At 38.9% G+C, this 18,843-nt stretch overlaps 2 protein-coding genes across 2 annotated transcripts; both read right to left on the bottom strand.

The window, feature by feature from the left end:
- Window positions 1–641: 641 nt before the first annotated feature.
- Window positions 642–2,977, bottom strand: myod1 (myogenic differentiation 1). The gene is made up of 3 exons (XM_036575841.1): window positions 2,242–2,977; window positions 1,868–1,946; window positions 642–1,510 (listed from the first exon to the last, which is right to left on the bottom strand). The coding sequence occupies exons 1-3, from the start codon at window positions 2,749–2,751 to the stop codon at window positions 1,278–1,280; spliced, it is 822 nt and encodes a 273-aa protein (XP_036431734.1). The 5' UTR covers window positions 2,752–2,977; the 3' UTR covers window positions 642–1,277.
- Window positions 2,978–3,367: 390 nt separating this feature from the next.
- zgc:172145 (uncharacterized protein LOC559095 homolog) lies at window positions 3,368–9,128 on the bottom strand. Its single transcript, XM_036575840.1, has 3 exons — window positions 8,692–9,128; window positions 7,085–7,231; window positions 3,368–5,323 (listed from the first exon to the last, which is right to left on the bottom strand). Exons 1-3 carry the CDS (start codon window positions 8,857–8,859, stop codon window positions 5,027–5,029), a joined length of 612 nt encoding a protein of 203 aa, XP_036431733.1. The 5' UTR covers window positions 8,860–9,128; the 3' UTR covers window positions 3,368–5,026.
- Window positions 9,129–18,843: the final 9,715 nt, after the last annotated feature.

The following is an 18,843-nucleotide window of genomic DNA, read 5'->3' as shown; positions in this document are numbered from 1 at the left end:
TATTTATACACTGAACTAAGCTTTACTTTCATTTATACATGAACACTGACCTTTTTGATATTTATACATTGAGCTTTACTTATATTTATACACTAAACTTTATGCTTACATTTATACACTAAGCTTTATACTTATATTTATACGCTGAGCTTCGCGTATATTTATAACTATTCTTGAATACATGTACACTTAAAGACAGTTTTGTGAAAGAGCAGTACACCAATGCATTATAGGCGTTTTTGACGATATGCAAAACAGTTATATTAATTGAATATTAAATAACAGTGATATTGTGAAAACAATAATTGTAATTGAAAGCGTTTTATTAAATGAGTGGAATCATTTGCTGTGTTTAAACGTGAATGTGTGTGGGGCTCCATTTTTATTTTAACTAATTTATTTACTTATGTATCACGCTCTTAGTTCCGTATACTGCACCGCTTATGACATTTAATTGTTTTACCTTCAAAACAATTAAAAAAAAAAGAGAAAGAGCGAAAACGGCTGTTTAAAAATCTGCTGATGAAATAACTGCAGTTAAGAGTCAGAACTTGCTGACTACACTTTAAAATGTGAGGTATTTCTGTTCTGTACTTTCTCCCACATTATCTGTGGAAAAGAAACAGACGGGCTCGTTTTTGTGTATAAATAAGTCTTATCTTTATTAATCCCACATTCACTCGCTGAAGATGTATAAATATAAAGTTGAACGCTGGACACAACAAACTCCTCACACAGGCAGCATTAAATACACAGTTAGGTTTGATCACTTCTCCGTGTTCTGTTTCTTTTTTTCTTTTTTAACAAAACAACTCTTATGTACACATATACAAAAATGGTCCTCTACTTTTCATATCTGAAGTGGTTATTCTCTCGTGAATAATTAGGAAATAATAAAAGGTGACAGAAAAGAGAAAAAAGGGAAAGATATGGTCACATAATTGCAGCGCTGACACAGTTACATAAATAAGAATCCTTAAGAAACTGACTTCTGCAGAGCCATCATCATCATCATCATCGTCATCATGGAATTAGACACTTTCTACAGAAAAATAAAAAAGAAAGAATAAAAAGGGAACAAAAAACAAGAAAGAAAGAAAGAAAGAAAGAAATGAAACGTTAGAAAAGAAAGAATGAATGAAAAAATAAAGAAACGTAAGAAAAAAGAACGAAATGAAGACCGAAGGTGAGGATAAATGCAGTTTTCTGATCTCCCGTTTCTGTCCTCTCGCGGAGGAACAGCAGAGTCCTGAAGGCTCGTCCCGCGTGTCTGTGATCTACAGGACCTGGTAGACGGGGTCGGGAGCGCGCACGGCGTTCCGTGGGGAAGGAGCGCGCGGCCCCGCTTCGCTCAGAGCGGATCCGTCGTGCGGAGAGCGCGGGCTGCTGTCCGAGGGCTCGTGCGCTGCGATCGGAGGACACGCGGGCGTCTCTGTGGAAATCCGCTCTACGATACTGGACAGACAGTCCAGACTGGACACCACTGTGGACTTGTTGCTCCGCAGGTCACCTGGAGGAAATCAACAATAAAAACCGGTTAATATTTAATTAAGTTATGTCAAAATGTAACATTCGATATTTCAATATATGTCAGTAAGTTAGCATTTAATATTTAATTAACTAACTTTTGTCACATGAGGGAGAAAACCTAACGAACTGAGACATCCTGAATTATTATTTTATTTGTAAAGTTAACTTTAGATTTATTTATAAATTAGATTTATTTAGTAACGAGGAAGAGTCGTAATTGAAAAACATTCAATCAACATATTTAAAAACGTCATTTAAATGTTGAATTAAGCTCTTTGATATCGACTAAAAGTTATTTATTCAGCCTATTAGTTTGGTTAGGTCTCGTTGATCTTACCATTCTGACTCTCGCTGAAGTAGGAGCTGTCATAACTGTTTCTTCTTCCAGACGGGCATGTAGGACCATTGAAATCCATCTGGGGAGAAACAAATAACAATAATACATTATTTATTTATTCCTAATTGTACAATAGAAACATTATTTTTTACTCCTAATTAAACAAAATACATTATTTCTTTATTCCTAATTAAACAATCGAAACATTATTGATTTACCCCTAATTAGACAACAGAAAATGTATACTCGTATTTGAACAGTACAATGAAAACACAGGCAGGCGACGGATTCACCCTCTAGATTATCTATCTACTGCTTAATCAAGAACACGTCAGAGTCGCTACATGTCCTTAGAGGAGACCTCGGTTCCTCACCATGCCATCGGAGCAGTTGGATCTGGGGCTGGACGCGTCCGAGTCCCCGCTGTACTGATCCAGGACGGGGTAGTAGGAGTCCTCCTGGCTGCGCAGCAGAGCCTGCAGGGACTCGATGTAGCTGATGGCGTTCCTCAGGATCTCCACCTTGGGCAGCCTCTGGTTGGGGTTGGCCGACGTGCAGCGCTTCAGTGTCTCGAAGGCGTCGTTCACTTTGCTCAGGCGCCTCCTCTCCCGCATGGTGGCGGCCTTCCGCCGGTCCGCGTTCGTCGTCTTCCTCTTGCATGCCTTGCACGCCCACAGGAGGCACCTGCCCGCCTGGTGGTGGCCGCTCGGCGCGCGCACGTGCTCGTCCTCCGCGTGTCCGTGCTCGTCTGGCTTGAGCAGGCTCACGTGCACGAGCCGCGGGTCAAGGTCCTCGAAGAAGTGCATGTCGTTGGTGTTGAAGCACGGGTCGTCGTAGAAGTCGTCCGCGGAGGGGATGGGGAACGGGATATCCGACAGCTCCATCTCTTCTGACCAAAAAACAAAATAAAATAAAAAAAAAACACAGACTCAACTTTTATATGTGTGAAAAAACAAAGTCCAGACGTTCACGTGCATCCAGTGCGCACGGACGCGTTTTGGCTATGATCTGTTTTTAAAGACAGGCTCTTAAGGTCCTTGGTGAGTGAGTGAGTGAGTGAGGTCTGCAGGTGAGGATCCACCACTGATGTCCCTGTGCAGCCTGCAGCCACTTGTTGCTGAGGAGTCTTAAAGCCGGTTTATATGCTCCAGCAGCTGCCCGGAGGTGTGGCCTGGGCCTGGCCGACTGACCAATAGACGTGCGCAGCGAGGCGATGGGCGGTGTTTCATTTGTGCTTGATGAAAACTAAACTAAAAGACAACAATGAAGGTTACAATGAGAAATTCGTTCAAAAGTCAAAATCACAACTTAACGACTGGCTTAATATGAAAGAGGCAATTTAAATGCCCAGGAACATGAAACACCCGGAGACTGTCCAGCAGTTGTTGGTGCATTTTTAGGAAACGAATAATACCTTTGTAAATAAAACGAAAAAGTAAATATGGCAAAAGAAAGGAGACGTCAATGTCTATTCTGTCCTTACTTTGTTTATGCTGCCTGTCTGGTAAACGCAAATGACTTATTATAATACTGAATATTAAAATACTAATTTCTGTGTTACTTAAATGTAGCTTTCCGCCTGAACATATTAGAGGATGAGCTGTGTAGTCTAATACAATAAATACATCCATTACATTTATTAAAGTGAGGAGGTTTAATACATAATCTCAATATTAAAAGGCTAAACGAAAATCTTGACGATGTGATCAGGAGGGTTTCACCCAAACCACTTCACATATAACCAGACGACCCCTGAGACCCCCAGTATTCGATTACAGTAGATAGTAGTGCTGAGAAAAAATGAAAGCAAGGTTAAAAACGTCTACACTTATTAACTGGATTGAGCGCAGTTCCAGTTCTTTAGGATAATCGTTTCAAGTTTCTTTCTCTCTGATTATTGTTATGATTAATATTATTGTCCAGAAACTGTAACACAGCATAGGTAAAAGGAAGGGATCTCTGGTAATTAATGAACGAATCGATTTAATAAATAACTAAATGAACAAATTGCTAAATAACGTTTCTGACAGGGGGAACTAATTTTAGGAGTTCATTCGGTTCATAGACTACTTATGTCATGAACTAGCCTCCTTTATTTAGTTTCCCTTAAATATATCCTCTAGCAGTGCTAAGTCATCACCAACAGATGGCAGAAATGAGCCAATAGGATCGTGGTTTGTCATTCACTTCAAAGAACCAGGGTCACAGCAGAATCTACTTCTCTACACTCCAGAGTGCATATTCTAGATTCACCTTACAACCAACATATTAACAATGGACCTACCTTCATACATATGGGCTAAAATAAAAACCCCTAAAAATTTGATTATTTCCTTTATGTTTTATTTTTATGGCTTAAATCAATACACAACACACCAATAACTGCTAAAGACAATACAGTGCAATGAAGGACACACTTCGGTTTAATACTTACAATAACAATACATGTGGAGTTCTCTCTTTGGCCATGCAAACTTCTAGAAATGAATACACTTATTTGAATATAAGGTAATGTGTAATGATATGCTACATTTCTAAAAACACTCAGAGTGCATGCTTATAGAATGGCAGAGACAGAAATGTATTTGAAATGGAAAAGATGTATTATTAAAATCGCAATGCTACAGAAAAATAGGCAGAGTGTGGTAAAAAAAATGCCTCCGACACACAATCCATATCAAAAGACTCATTTAGCCTCTGTCAAAAAACAAATACAATGATCCATTGTAAAATAAAACGATTGTCTCTTTTTAAATAGAATCAGTCTTTATCAAGAATGGCAAGTTTCTTTTCCAAACTATAGGCATCTGATACAAAAACACATTCATAAGAACAAAGCTCTCAAAACAGCCAGCTTAATACTGTTGTTTCTCGTTTTAAATACTTTGCTGAAGTCACGAAACTTCCTCGTTTACGTAACAATAAAATTCACCCAATATTTCACTCGAGCAATACTTTTACCTGAGGAGGAATTTTAATACTAAGTTATAAAAGTGCTTTTCAACAAACCCATAATTCATTTCTATTAAAGTCTAGAACTACAGTTTGTGCATTGCTTTTAATAGCAATGAACTGTAGTTAAGAACAGAAAACATGTATAGGAAAGAACTGCTGGTCAGGCTTTTTAACGCATCAGTATGAGGCTCATCAGGAGGAAGCTCAATCACTTCTTGTCAGCTCTTCATACAGCTGGTCAATGATGTACTCTCCGAATCCTCCCGCACCATCACTGGTGCAGCCCACTTTTCGAGCATTGGTCAAGAGGTCACCTAGTAGTTTGATCTTTGGTGTGAGGGGCTGGAGGAAGTGGCTTTTGAGCATGCTGGCAGAGTGGGGGTCTCCATGCTCACGTGCTAGCTGACACAGCTCCACCATGATGGCCATCTCCTCCTTCCATTGGCCCAGCAGGAGCTCCAGAGCAGGGAGTAGCGCACACACCTGCTCTGTGCCTGGTCTCTGCAAACCCAAACACATGCTTAAAACACACATAGTGTATATTGTGTATAGGGTGGGTGATACGGTACCATTATAATATCACAAAATGTTCACAGTATATGAAATATAATTTTTATTTCTGACATTTAATAAGTTGGAACAGCAAACAAACATCAGCAGTGCCACATCTTAAAATATACAAAATCAAAACCATTTCAACTACATTTTCACATACTGTGCTGACTATAAAAGCTCTAAATCTAGTTGAAGCATACTGTGGTGTAATTTATCACAATAAAAATATATGTTGTCATATTTCCCACCCCTAATTAAATGTATTTATATATACATGTAGTAGCTAGAGATGTAGAGGTGTCTAAATGGCTAATTTTGATTATTGACAAATGAGACACCCTTGAAAGCAGCCTACTAGCAATAGATTAGAATTTCAGTATTCTGCTTTGATGTATAATTTTTACATTTTTTGAGACTGTATTGAAATTACACCATTAGTATATGCACACACAAATACGGAAACAAAGACCAGTCAGACCACTCTGCATACCAGAATACATCAGTAAGATGGGTGTTTTGCAAAATCAGAGACTGGATAAATAATATACATGCTGGAATTTGTGCAATACAAGCAAATCAAGGAACCATCTACTATCAATTATCATGAAATATGTCATGCCCGCAGCAAACACAGCTGTCTTGAACGTGGCTTTAAAATCCTCATCTTCATTTTAGTAGTCAAATCAAGAAACAGGAGTTCTCTTACTTAAAGGTACTTTAGTTATCTGTATAATTCATTAAGATTTTACAATCGAGCAACACAACCAGCTACTTTTAAACATACACATGCCTTAGTCTCTCCATGCATCAGCGGATAACAAGGTGTTCCAAATCGCTGCTGATGGACCCTCACCAGCCTCACTCCGGATCAATTTTACATGAGTCATAAAACTAGGGAAAAGGAGGAGGTTGGAAGGGAACAAGAGAAGACCCAGGCTGAAGTGGCAGCAGGGCCAGTGCCACAGTGTACATCTGGAACTACAATTAATGCACTGTCCTTCCGCTTTCACATTAATCTCCCCAATTTTCCGGAACTCAGGGGAAACGTATACCCTGACAGGCATTAGAGAAGAGATCCCCGCAAAGCCCACAGCGGTTTAGCCCTCTCCTCTCTCTCTCTCTCTCTGACCCCTTCCCCCCTAAACCGCTGCCCTTTACAGCCAAGAGCCACCCTAAAAAAATGAGATTTTTAAAGGTATAGAGAGACATGGATGGCTCGGTAATATGATGAGGATATCGTTTTGGCAATAACTGCTGGCACTAAAATAACTCTGGATAACTGAGAAAACTTTTTGTTCTCAACAACATGAGCAGGAAGCAGATCAAGAGTGTAAAAAGCAAAAGTGGCTATATTAATTCTGATATTCTGAACACACAAAGGTTCTCATGACTGACTAATATTTTTATGAAGAAAACAATCGTAAATTTAAACCCTTAGAAATGGCTGAAAGATTAACCATTTTTAAAGTGAAAGCACAATTTCAATGAGTGCAATTTTGATTATAACCTATACTGTCAACAACGCTGACACAAGTTCTACATGGTGAAATTTAACCTGATAACACTGAGTGGATCACCTGTAGATTAGTCAGACCATTTAGAAGCTGCTTAAAAAAAATTACATATCAGCCTAAATTGTTTCAGAATATCAGTGCTGGTTATGAACTGATGTAGTGCTGGTCAGTCTTTATGTAATCGGCACGTTACCTGAATATCTTTGTTGCAGTACTGTCCTCCACGCTCTGACAGGTAGTGGAGCATGGCCTCCGCCTGCTCGTGCTCCCTCGTGGACTCCTGATGGAAGTATGCAGCCACACGGGGCAATGCCATGTCATCCTGCTCAAAGATCTTAGCCTGAAATACGCAATATACACAAATTACAATGTAACTATTAAAACTGTTAAACAAGGGAGGGCACCAGACAAAAATATGATGATCATGTTCCTTTATTACTATAACTATCCCGCATACAAAATTACAAAACTATAAAAACAGCATATTATTATCACATTATGCATTTTAATTGAATTTCTATGTGTTATAAAAAAGCAATACTTATAACTGAATTATAAATTATTAACTTCAATTTTAAGAAAAATGAATCTTGATATATGTGCCTGAAAACATCAGTAATGTTAAAATATTAAACTAGGTAATGATGTGATGAGGCATAGACAAAACAATGGATTAATCATATGGAAGTGGTCTGCTTTTTGCTTTTAGAGTAGTTTTTCTTAAACTAATATAATCTACATCTTGAACAGTTTCTGGTAGGAAATGCACAGATCAGGTTATGTTGTTTGATGGCTTTCTTGCCTTTGTTGTATTAAATGTAGAAACAATATCAAACCCTATCAAACACCATGCTGTGCACCGCCCACCTGCCCTGAGGTCTGTTTTGTGAAAGTGATCCAAGTTTATATTGACATGTGGTTTCTAACCCAGTTTTATCAGCAAGTGTTTCTTGTGAGTTCTTTTGTCCCCACTGTTTGGCAACAATGGCAATGGAAGCTACTTTCTGCTTCTATCCCATCTAATGTTCTTTGTTTTAAACTTGTCATTACTTCTCTATTGCCATAATGATGCATTTTGCTGTTTCTGCCTCAGTTTCCTCAGTTTTGAGTCATCCTTTCACTATATGTCATCTTGAAAAGAAAAGAAAAAAGAAAAGAAAAAAGAAAAAGTCAGGAAAGAAAGACATGTTGTAACTTATTACATTTAATGTAACAGCCTGCCTTGACTTTCGCTTGAGATTATAGTCTTCTGGATATGATCCTTTGGTCATCTTTTAGGGTTGTTGGTATTGAGTCAACAGTGTGTTAGGTAATATAGGACATCACAGGCCCTGAATAATGAAGATATTTTTTACCATCCACCAAAATTTTATTTCCCACTACATTTCCCACTTATTTCATTTCCCCCTAAAAATAACATCAGTTTAACTAGCCTAATTACAGTACGTTCCTTCCTCATTTACAAAGAATACACTAATAAGCATCAGGAAACCGGAACAAACGAGATCTAATTAAGGTGGACCATAGTACCTGAATTCAACTGTACTTTGTGGTTTCTTCCATGCTATTTTCTCCTCATATTACGGCTAATTCTGAACGAATCTGAAGATATTAAGCTAAGAGTGTTGATAACTTTCATATAATCAGGTCTAATCTGGCATGAATGTCCCAAGGCCACCATTCCTCGAGCAGTCCCAGCAGTTCTGTTCAAGAGTGAGTAGGGAGAGGAGTGTAAGCAGACTGGATGTGAGGAAGTGTGAAAGCAGAGAGCGTTTATGTCTCCTGTCTGTCTCCTCTTACCAGCGCTTGGAGACGGTAAGCTAACTCCATGAGCAAGCTGGAAACTCCGCACAGCCCCTCCTCCACCACGGAGGGCAGATTCTGCCTTACTGCACTCCCGACCGAGGCTCGGTGTGTTTTACAGACGGGGACGCTGGTTTTTAACCTCTTGCCGCGCGGTTCCGACATGCCTGAGCCTCAACTCAACAGTCCTGCCCGCCTGGCTGTGAAGTGTCGCCGAACTGCTGCTCGTTTCGGGTTTCTTCACACGCCTGGGTGTTCAGTCAGAGCGCTGCAGTGTCAGGAAATAAGCTAAAATGTCTGCAGTGTTTACAGTAGACGCCAGAATTAAGCAACCGTGGATTTAACCGAGTTGACAGCGTGAAATCGTTTCCCGTTCAAACTGTCAAGTTCATCCGGTTCGTGTGAGCAGACGGGGCGCTGTGGGCGATAAACACGCAGCCCGAGCCTCAGCGCCCACAGCTCACTCAGAGACAGACAGGCGCTCGTTCAGGAACAGCCAGCGAGGCTCGTACACTGTTAGAAATAAAGGTTCTGCACAGGTACATTTCTTGTTCATCAAGGTACAAACAATGTAAATGTACCCTCAAAGGTACAACCGTAGTTTTAAGGTCCAAATGTGTACCTTAAATATATTTTTTTCCAGGTGAAAAGTACGTATTTGTACCTTTTCATAAACTAATGTTTTAAAACAGAACAATATAAAGCGTGGAGACGAGACGGGGTGTGTGGAGCCAGTACAACCTAGAAAATATAATTTAAATGGATTATGGTTCAGTTATATTCCCTGACTAAAGGTACTGAGATGTACCATTGAGGGTACCACCACAGTGACAAAAGGGGTACTGTGACAGTTTAGTACCTTTATTTTAGAGAGTGTATCGAAAGTACGACTGCAACCAGCTGAGGTACAATTTTAAATTCATTGGACTATAAATAATAAGTTAACACAACATAAAGCAATGGTTTTGTGGTGACCTATTAGAATTTCAATGAACTCAATTTTATTAACTTTTTTAAAAAAAAACATTCATTCATTCATTCATTGATTTGGTGTGGGCTTCAGTGCAGTATGTTGATAAATACTCTCAGAACAGTCTTTAGACTATTAATGTAAGTTAGTTACTTTGTTTTTGTCAAATATTTATATGCATTTATGATATACTGTATATTCTGTTCTCTATTCTTCTGCATCCACATCCACTGTCTCTCAGCAGTCATCACAGCATCTACTGTCTGTTTCAGTAAAGTTAACAAATGACTAATTATCATGACACATTGTATTTAATATTTTTATTTCTTACTTTTCTCTTTTTGTATAACTCTAATCCAATAGAGTTTCTATCCTGTATCCTTCTCCACTGTATTCTATCCTTTGACAATGGAGTAACTAAGATATGGGTCCTAGTACAAAACAATTAATGCTCCCCCATACGAAAATTACTTTAACTAATTGTTCTGCTCCGATGTCTGCCACTTCCCCCACTAGCATCTCATTTTTACCCAAATGTTTGCATTGGACAACATATTTAAGATTTTAGAGTTATAAATAATGAATATATATTATTGCAGGTTGTCAAAGCTCCTTTTGAGAATGATTACCATGTATGAGATGCATTATGAACAAGAAGGAGATAAGCAGTCATCAGGACTGTCTGTGTGGTGTTGATAGAAGCTAACTTCTGGTGAGGGATATTAAAAAAAATATATCTTTCTGTGATTAATGGGTGTACAGTTGGGTGAGTATCAATATGAGGGGCCCATAAGACCCCCAGTATTTATGCCCTGTCCACTGATATGTTCTAGTGAGATTTTGTCAACCCTCATCCTTCACCAAAATAGTTGTGTTTTCCCAACTCACTGAAAAACACTGATTGCTAATAGGTGATGAAGCAATGCCCCTCCTCATCCATGTCATACCCCTGTAACACATGCCATAAGTCGCTGACTGTGGGCTGTATCCCCCCATCCACTACCCAGAGGGATCCCTCTCTTGTTTCATTCATGGCCCGTGTCGCTGTGCTCTCCCTGGGCTGGATGAGTGACGTGAGGGACTGGACAGACCCTAGGGGCCCGTTGGGCCTGGAGGGAAGAAAGAGGAACACCCAGCTTATGGTCAGCCCTGGGTCACCACAACCTGCACCCTTGACTTGACCTCTGCTCTTTAAGACATATACATAATCACCTTGTCCGGTTTTATGTAAGTGTAACAAATTACAGATCCAGTCCAGCAAAACAGCTTTGATGGCTGGTTCACGATGAATCTGAGATAAAACTTTGACAATTGGAATTAGAATACCTGAGATCACCTTTCATTATAAGCATCATACATGGTGAGGAGGGTGTGTGTGTGTGTGTGTGTGGTATGCAGAACTGCAGAACTGTGTTTTTCCTAAGGAACAGAGTGACAAAGTTTGTCATACTGTTGGGAAGCACACTACAGACCTCCCTGTAGACCACCACCTGCCTTTTGTCCATGTTTTGTCTCTGGCTGAGCTGGAGAAGTGTGTCTCTGGGTGCAGCTGTCAAAAGATTCCCAACATTTTTAACCACTCTTCTCTACAGTCGTTTTCTTTCTTTCATGTTTGCACTTTCTGTCTTATTTAAAAATAATGTCATTTGTAGAAATCTATAGAAAAAAAAAACATAAAACAAGTTAATGGAAAAGGCATGTTATCGTAGTGTTTTTTGCAATAATATGCAGTCACTTAGGGCCACTGAGCCACAAGGGGCCCCACAAATATGTATTATCATTTATATATATATACATATATATGTATATATATATATATATATATATATATATATATATATATATATATATATATATATATGATGTTACATTTTTTCTGAAATTACCCTTCATGTTACTTATATAATCAAGTTATAAATACATAAATTCTTGCAATTAATTGTTGTCACTTAATTCAGGCAAGTTGTTTGTACCACCTAGTTGAAACTCAAGCACGCTTATTTTTGTGACATAAACAAACTGAACAAAACAAATTATAAGGGATTGTAGGGCTTTGTTTCCCAGAGTTCTTTTCGGTTTTGTTCTTTTCTGTTTATCAGCTCTTTTTATTCTTACTTTACCTTTAATAGGCTAATTTAAGTCCTTTGTTTTAATTTCATTTTATTATTGTATTCTACTTTATGTACTTTGTACTTTTTAAAATTGTTTTTAAAGATTTGTGTCTTTTATTGTTTTTCATTCTTAAGCACTTTGTCTTTATTTTTTCTTTTGACGTTCTTTCTCCTTTTATTTTTGTAAAGCACATTGAATTGGCTTTGTGTATGAAACGTGCTATAAAAATAAACTTGCCTTGCCTTCTGACATTGTTCACACATAAACCACATTTTCTCATTATGTATGTATGTGTATATGATGTTGCTTTGCATCTCTAGTAGTCAGTTTGTATGGCTGTCTGGTTGTTATTGCCATCTCAGCCATCTTTTTAAAGGCAGGCATAATAGTGCGTAACTCTGAAAACACATTTCTCTTCCATCTGATCTTGTGACTGTTACAATTGTACATTATCAAAATGCAAATTTCATTGGTATAAATATCAACAAAATCCATGAGAATAAGTTAAATAACGAATGCTGTAAGCTTAATCAAATTAGATGAGATGTGTATAAGTAATACTCAAGCTACTGCAACTCTATACTTTGATTGATAACTACTTACACTTTGTGAAATTTAAAGGTTTATGTATATTCAACACAATGAATAATTACACATTTTTCAAAATGTAATTTGTTTGGGGCAAAAACTTTGGTCAAATAGAGTAAACTAAATTTATCAGGGTTGTTCATATCTTTTCAAAAATTTCCATATGTGTTATTTGTAATACATGTGATCTTGGATATAACAAAACTCTTAATTGCTTCTCCCTTATAATTCCCCATCCCACCAACTACTTGAGTGTAAACACATAGTAGACTACTAAACTGGATTCAGGTGTTAATGAGCTAATTAGTTCAATTAAGTTATACCCAAAATAACTTTAGCTCAGCTCAGTGATACCTTCGTTACCGGACTAACTGCGCTGAACCAAAGTTAGCTTGCTAATCTTCGAATCTGTCGTTGCAGTATACTTGCTGACAAACTGTGTCTGTGAGTGACGGGGAGAGCCCCTCTCTTCACACCTGCTCTGGGCTGTAAAGATGGTGACCCTCCTTGACGCGCCATTATGACTACAGGCCCAGCACTGTGCTAGGACAGCCCCAGCTCTAGATTACATTACCAGTGGATTACACTCTGAACAATACTGAAAAGGACACGAGAACTTGGGCATGCTGCAATAGGGTGTGGGGATTACTGGCCCAAACCCAGATTTATGTTTATGCCATCCAGGAGCCAGTCGGAGGGGCTGTTTGACTTGTCTAACCTCTGCTCTCAAGGCTCTGCTGAGGCCTCTGCTGGCCATGTCTGCCCTGACTAAAGGAGCCACAGGATTGTCTTTACTTATTGATAGTCTGGAATGACTCATAGTGGCTAGACAACCCCTCTCTTAATGCTAGCCAAACATACCCCAGTTAGACAGAGAGGCTTAGCTGTTTCTCCCCAAGGGATATCGCTTTCTGTCCAATCAGATGATGCTGCTGTCAGCTTTTAATGAATTTAACCAGCTTCTTTTCGGGCTTGGCTAATAGGCTAAATGATTTTGATTAAGTATACCATTTGTGTTGGATTTGTACTGCCTCAGGCTTGGCAGTGATACAGAGCACTTCTAATTGTGACTGCACAGTCACAGATAGCGGTAAGGATGCCACCAAATAGTGGTAATTAAAATATTAGAAGGGACATTAAAGGAATAATGCTTGCCCCATTATCATCATTAAAATTAATTTATCTCTATCCAAATTCATCTCCCATCACTCACAGTTTAGCCATAGAGAAGAATGTTCCATATTTCTCATTGTCTAATGGAGGTGACTTGTAAAGTCTGTCTGTCTTCCTGTGGTTTATTATTTCATTTGTGGCGCTATTTCTGATGTTGTTGATCCGGGGCATCATGGAGTGTTTGTGTAAATTCTCAGTACGCTGGTCCCGGAATGTGGCCTTTTCCATTTTAATGCCCGTCTCTCATCATGAAGCTCAGAAAATAAAATTGAGCTCATGCACAGCAGTGGCCTTTGAATTCCTCCATTGCTTCTTTACAGTGGAAAGAATAGGTTGTAGTGTTCTGATAAGCACTCTAACAAGTCTAACACTAAAGAACCCTTAAAGGCACCTTCATTTCTAAGAGTGGGGTCCCGTACTAAAGTGGAGTGGAGTGGAGATTTTCAGCTGAAAATGATTTTTTAGGCTAAGAATAAGGTTAGTCTTTTTTTTGGACACCAGTGCCAGAGTTTTTAGATAGCTGAATGAAAAATTAGATGGCTAGATGAAAGAGATTAACAGATTAATTAATGAGGGATTAACTGTTGGCCCCAGTAAGTCACTGCCTTAATGACGCTGAGAATTAACAATGCTTGATCTCGAGTGTAGTGTAGATGAGTCAATATTTAAACCCCACTAAAATAAACATGCCACCAATTTAATGAAATAATGGCTCAAGTAGAAGTTGAAATAGGTACCATAAGCCAACTATGTGAGTAGGAGTAAAAAGTTTTGGGTCAAAAACTAAAATAAATTCCCAACTATAGTGAAATTTCTTAGTATGAGCAGGACCTGAGGTCAGTTAGGCTCTATTCTTCTGTTTTTAGGATCCTTTTAGTCTAAAATAAAATGCTAAAGCTCAAAAGTCAGTTAACAGTAAAGCAGTCCAGGTGCTGGACTAACAGAACAGGGAGAAAACGCATAACACAAACCATATAAGGCCTTTTTAACCCCTTAAATTTCCAAGCTTATTACATCCTCAGGATTATTATTGAATAATTAAAGAGTAAAAATGGAAGCCTTGATCCACCAGTAGGTCCTGGTTAATTAAAAGGTAAACAATAAAAATATGACGGATAATTCTTTGACTAATAACACATCATATTGCATCAGACTGCTACTGATTGTGTGCTATATTGTGTGCTATATGGGGCCATGACAGAGCACGAGAGGCCATCCAGGGCTTACAAGCACAGCTGGTAAGTACATCAGTGGGTCTTTGCTTTTACCAGGCCCAGCAGCTGTCTGTTAGCAATGTTCAGTAACGTCAACAGCACAACATAACCCAACCTACTGGCCTGCTAATTGCCACCCGAACAGCGCAGTGAGAGGGGCAAAGAAAAATACAAAGGGTGATCATAACACAAAAAAGCTGGAAAGCTGATCCCTTTGTCGACCCTCTGTTTCATAGGTGGTACCTGACACCTCCCCTAGAATCATCCACAGTGGAATGGCTGAGTTATGGGCTCCTTTACTGTGGTATAAGAGGATTCGAAGTGTGCTCCTCAAACTCTTTATTTGGATTTTGTAGCTCTGGTGAAGTTGTTGTTAAAGTGTTGTGAGTGAGATGCGTGCCGCCTCGTTGACGACCAGCATGTGCTGAGGGGTACTGTGTGTGTGTCTGTGTGTCTATGTACTCTGGCCTGGGCACATTTGTCCTAGGCACTGCGATTAGGCAGAAAGCCCCTGGAATGCTGGCCCCTCATTAAAGAGACAAATATAGCATACTGAGTTTGGGTGTGTGTAACATAATACCCTGTTTTATGCAGCATGAATTGAAGAATGATAAATGATGATCATGTTGTTGTTGTTGATGATGATGATGTGGAACCTTTTTAGAACTGAGCTGTTTAGAGTCATGGTGGTTTGGATCATTTCTGTTTCAGTTCATCAAACACATCAAATAACAACTAGAAGTCTAATAACAAGAAAAGAAATAAGATATATGGCATGAATGTAACAAGCAAATGATGATCATGTTGTTGTTGATGAACCTTTTTGGAACTGGGCTGGTCAGAAGCATGGCTGTTTTGAGCTGTTTTGAGCTGTTTCAGTTTCAGGTTATCAAATGCATGTTAAATAACATCAATAAATCTAAGAGCAAGAAGTGACAAGCAATAGCAAGAGTCTTTTTTTTATTTCTGCTCATCAGCTCAGGTGTGTTGAATAAAGTGCATTGGCTAAAGTTTGTGTTGCTCAAGTACCTATACTGGTACATTGTTTATCAGTAGTGAACCATCACTATTAGAGCTAGTCCCTATTGGATTTAATTAATTTAATAGTTTGTTAGCGCTAAGCTAACATTTTTTGGCTGTAGATTAAAAAAGGACATTTAAAGGCACATCTATATATTTTATGTGAAGCTTAATAATAGACATATTAACATATATATTTACCTTGTATATAGCAGTTTTTCATGACTCCTTCAGTAAAGAGTCTGTCTCTGCCATTTTTCATTTCAAACAACTAACTGAAAAGCATTGGTTAGACTACCACTTGTACTCGCAGTCAGTGACGTCATAGCCAGGAGGCCTAGGCTACGACTGAAACGGATCCCTATTTTCGTTTAGGGCACTGTTGAGTAAAACATAATTCAAGAGTGATTTTAAGGGCACTACATTCTCCCACAATTCACTTGTAATTCCTAGTGAATGCTGTAGATGTATACCATAGTGCATTGTGAGTTTCTTGTTATTAACGCAATGGACAGAGGAGCATTACTTTATCATCAAACTCTTATCAAACCCTCTCAACTCTCCATAGAAACACTACAAAAAACACAGTAGCTCTGTATAATTAAAAACAAAGACCCTAACGCTGCTCTTCAAACACCAAAAACGCCGAATAATAAATGCAAGTTATTGCAGTCGTGGGATATAAAATACATCCCCAGTCATGCCCTTCTTCCTTGTCCCCTGCACTTTTTGTTTATGCAACTGTTGAGCAACAATGCAGACAAGTAATGAGAAAGTGTCTGATTTCATTTATCATTAATATGTTTTTACCACTATTTTGTCAACTATACAGTTCTACCGTATGCAGTGCAGTGCTAAGAAAGTAGGGATCCATGTTGGTTATAGCCCTACAGTGACATTTCTTCTTACAAAATCAGTCAGTTACTAATTATGTTAGTAGTTAATCTGACACTTTAGGCCTTCAGTTTAGCTCCTGAAGTTCTCCCCAATGAGAGAGCTCGCTTGGCTGCATCTGCCTAGATACTACAGAGATGAAATCCTGATTGAACAACTTTAAAAACAACAAGCATAATGACTTATTACCTGAAATAAAAATGAACTAAAAATTTCAGACAAGCATTTTTTTATTTCACAGAAATGAGCAGGCCTTCTCTTAAGGCCTACAAGGCTCTGAGAGGTCTCCATTGTTGTTGAGATGTAAAAAAACAAAAAAGGCCTAATAGTTTTAACACATCATGATAGTGATATTTACTGACCCCAACACTAGATTCTCAATGTAATTGCACTAGCTCTGCAGCTAGCTTTGCTTAAATACACTCCTTGAATCCATGTCCTATGGGTGATTTAAAATAAGTTAGTGTTTGAAGTGCTACATCTTGTCGACGGTTTGGCTGTAAAAGTGGATAGGAGGTTCCAGCGCTCTGACGTTGAATAAAATGCAAGTCATGCCGTGCGTCCGGAGTTACAGGGGCAGGAGAGCATGGTGATGAGTGGGCCAGGGCTGGTGTGAATGTTTGGGATGCAGAGCTGTGGCACGGCTGCCCAGCTTGCCGGCTTGGGTTTCAGCTTGCTCTCCTTTGCTATCAGGAGTAATGAGGACCCTGGCACCATGCGAAAGTCACCTTAGCTTTATGGTCCCTGTAACGCTGTGCATTCTAGAACGTTCCACCACCACCACTTCATTCGTAGAAATGTACTGGTATGAGTTAGTCATCTATTGCTAAACTCCACTTCACTGTGGTGACTGATTTCACAGTTTAAAAGAGCAGCATGATGCACTGTTTGATACTACAATTTAGCAACAACCAAATCATTGTTGATAATTAAGTTACTACTTCTATCAATATATAAACCCATTCAAAATATGACTCTACAAGTCAGGAAGTAGGTTTTGTTGGGGTGAAGCTGAACAGTTTTTTTTTTTACTGAGAATAATGTATAAAGAGTCTTAAACCGGTGTGGTACAGAGAAATTATACTTAAGTTTATATTGTATTATTATTCCTTGAGTATTATTATTCCTTATTCAATTACAAATGAAAGTATGAAGTCAAAAATATACTTAAGTGGAAGTCAGAATGTTTTTGCATGTAAACAACCTTGAGTGTAATAAATTAACAGCTAAAATGAAGATCCAGAACCTTCTTTACACTAATGTACCTGAAATACAGGGCACAAGCTGATCATAAGGATGAACTTTGCATGTATATTTGCACTCTCACAACTACATAACTCACATATTAGTTTCACAGTAGTTAACAAATAATTTATAGTAGTGACCGAATAAGTAAGTTTGAACATTAAGCATTTAGTTTAGGGGGTTAAAACTTGTTTACACTGTATGAAGCTAAAGAATTTCAATGGTGAGTTTGATATGCTGGCAAAAGTGACCTATGGCAACAAGACTTGCATGTATTAAAAGAAATTTGGCACTTAGGATGACAGATGAGTATGTGAAGATTAGCTGGTGTATAAAGTGTCTGTGTGTTTGGATGTGTGTTTTTCAGATGGTTGGGACATGTCTTTGAGTGGGGTGGGGTGGGGTGAAGAGGCATCTAGTAGCAATTTAAAGGGCAATGTAATTCTATGAGATAGAGGGCTGAAACTGAACCCTGTTCAAGAGCCAGGCTCTGGGCAGCGGGAGGCTGGAAGGGAGGCTCAGGGGTTCATGGTGGGGGTCTTCTGCCTGATCCCCTGCAGTCTGTCAAAGTGGAGGGCCAGCAATATCCTACGTGTGTGTGTGTGTGTGTGTGTGTGTGTGTGTGTGTGTGTGTGAGAGAGAGAGAGAGAGAGAGAGAGAGAGAGCTTGGGGTGTCATGGCCTGGGTCTCCTGTAAACACTTCTTTGAAGAGGAGCTCTTTAAAACAACAGGAGCCATCATCAAGACACACCTTCACCCTGGCCCACCCAGTCTCAAACCTCTCTGTGTGTGTTTCTTGCTTGGGACTATCCATACCCCCATGAAAATAAAATTGTTATATGCTATCAGTATATAAATATATAACACAATTTAACTAGCATACAGTACTGTGCAAAAGAGACCCCATCATTTATTTCACCTTCAAAGTTTAGA

This window comes from Colossoma macropomum, unplaced genomic scaffold (assembly GCF_904425465.1).
Source record: "Colossoma macropomum unplaced genomic scaffold, Colossoma_macropomum, whole genome shotgun sequence".
Classification (NCBI taxonomy): Eukaryota; Metazoa; Chordata; class Actinopteri; order Characiformes; family Serrasalmidae; genus Colossoma; species Colossoma macropomum.
This window is presented reverse-complemented; position numbering and strand designations above follow the sequence as displayed.

What these genes read in the sequence shown, in the direction of transcription:
- zgc:172145 (XM_036575840.1), bottom strand. Translation starts at nt 8,859, where the DNA reads ATGTCGGAACCGCGCGGCAAGAGGTTAAAAACCAGCGTCCCCGTCTGT. An exon ending in CTTACCGTCTCCAAGCGCTG is followed by an intron (nt 7,232 to 8,691) that starts GTAAGAGGAGAC and finishes TGCGTATTTCAG; the next exon opens with GCTAAGATCTTTGAGCAGGA. An exon ending in ACTGCAACAAAGATATTCAG is followed by an intron (nt 5,324 to 7,084) that starts GTAACGTGCCGA and finishes TTGGGTTTGCAG; the next exon opens with AGACCAGGCACAGAGCAGGT.
- myod1 (XM_036575841.1), bottom strand. Translation starts at nt 2,751, where the DNA reads ATGGAGCTGTCGGATATCCCGTTCCCCATCCCCTCCGCGGACGACTTC. An exon ending in CCAACTGCTCCGATGGCATG is followed by an intron (nt 1,947 to 2,241) that starts GTGAGGAACCGA and finishes GTTTCTCCCCAG; the next exon opens with ATGGATTTCAATGGTCCTAC. An exon ending in CTTCAGCGAGAGTCAGAATG is followed by an intron (nt 1,511 to 1,867) that starts GTAAGATCAACG and finishes GATTTCCTCCAG; the next exon opens with GTGACCTGCGGAGCAACAAG.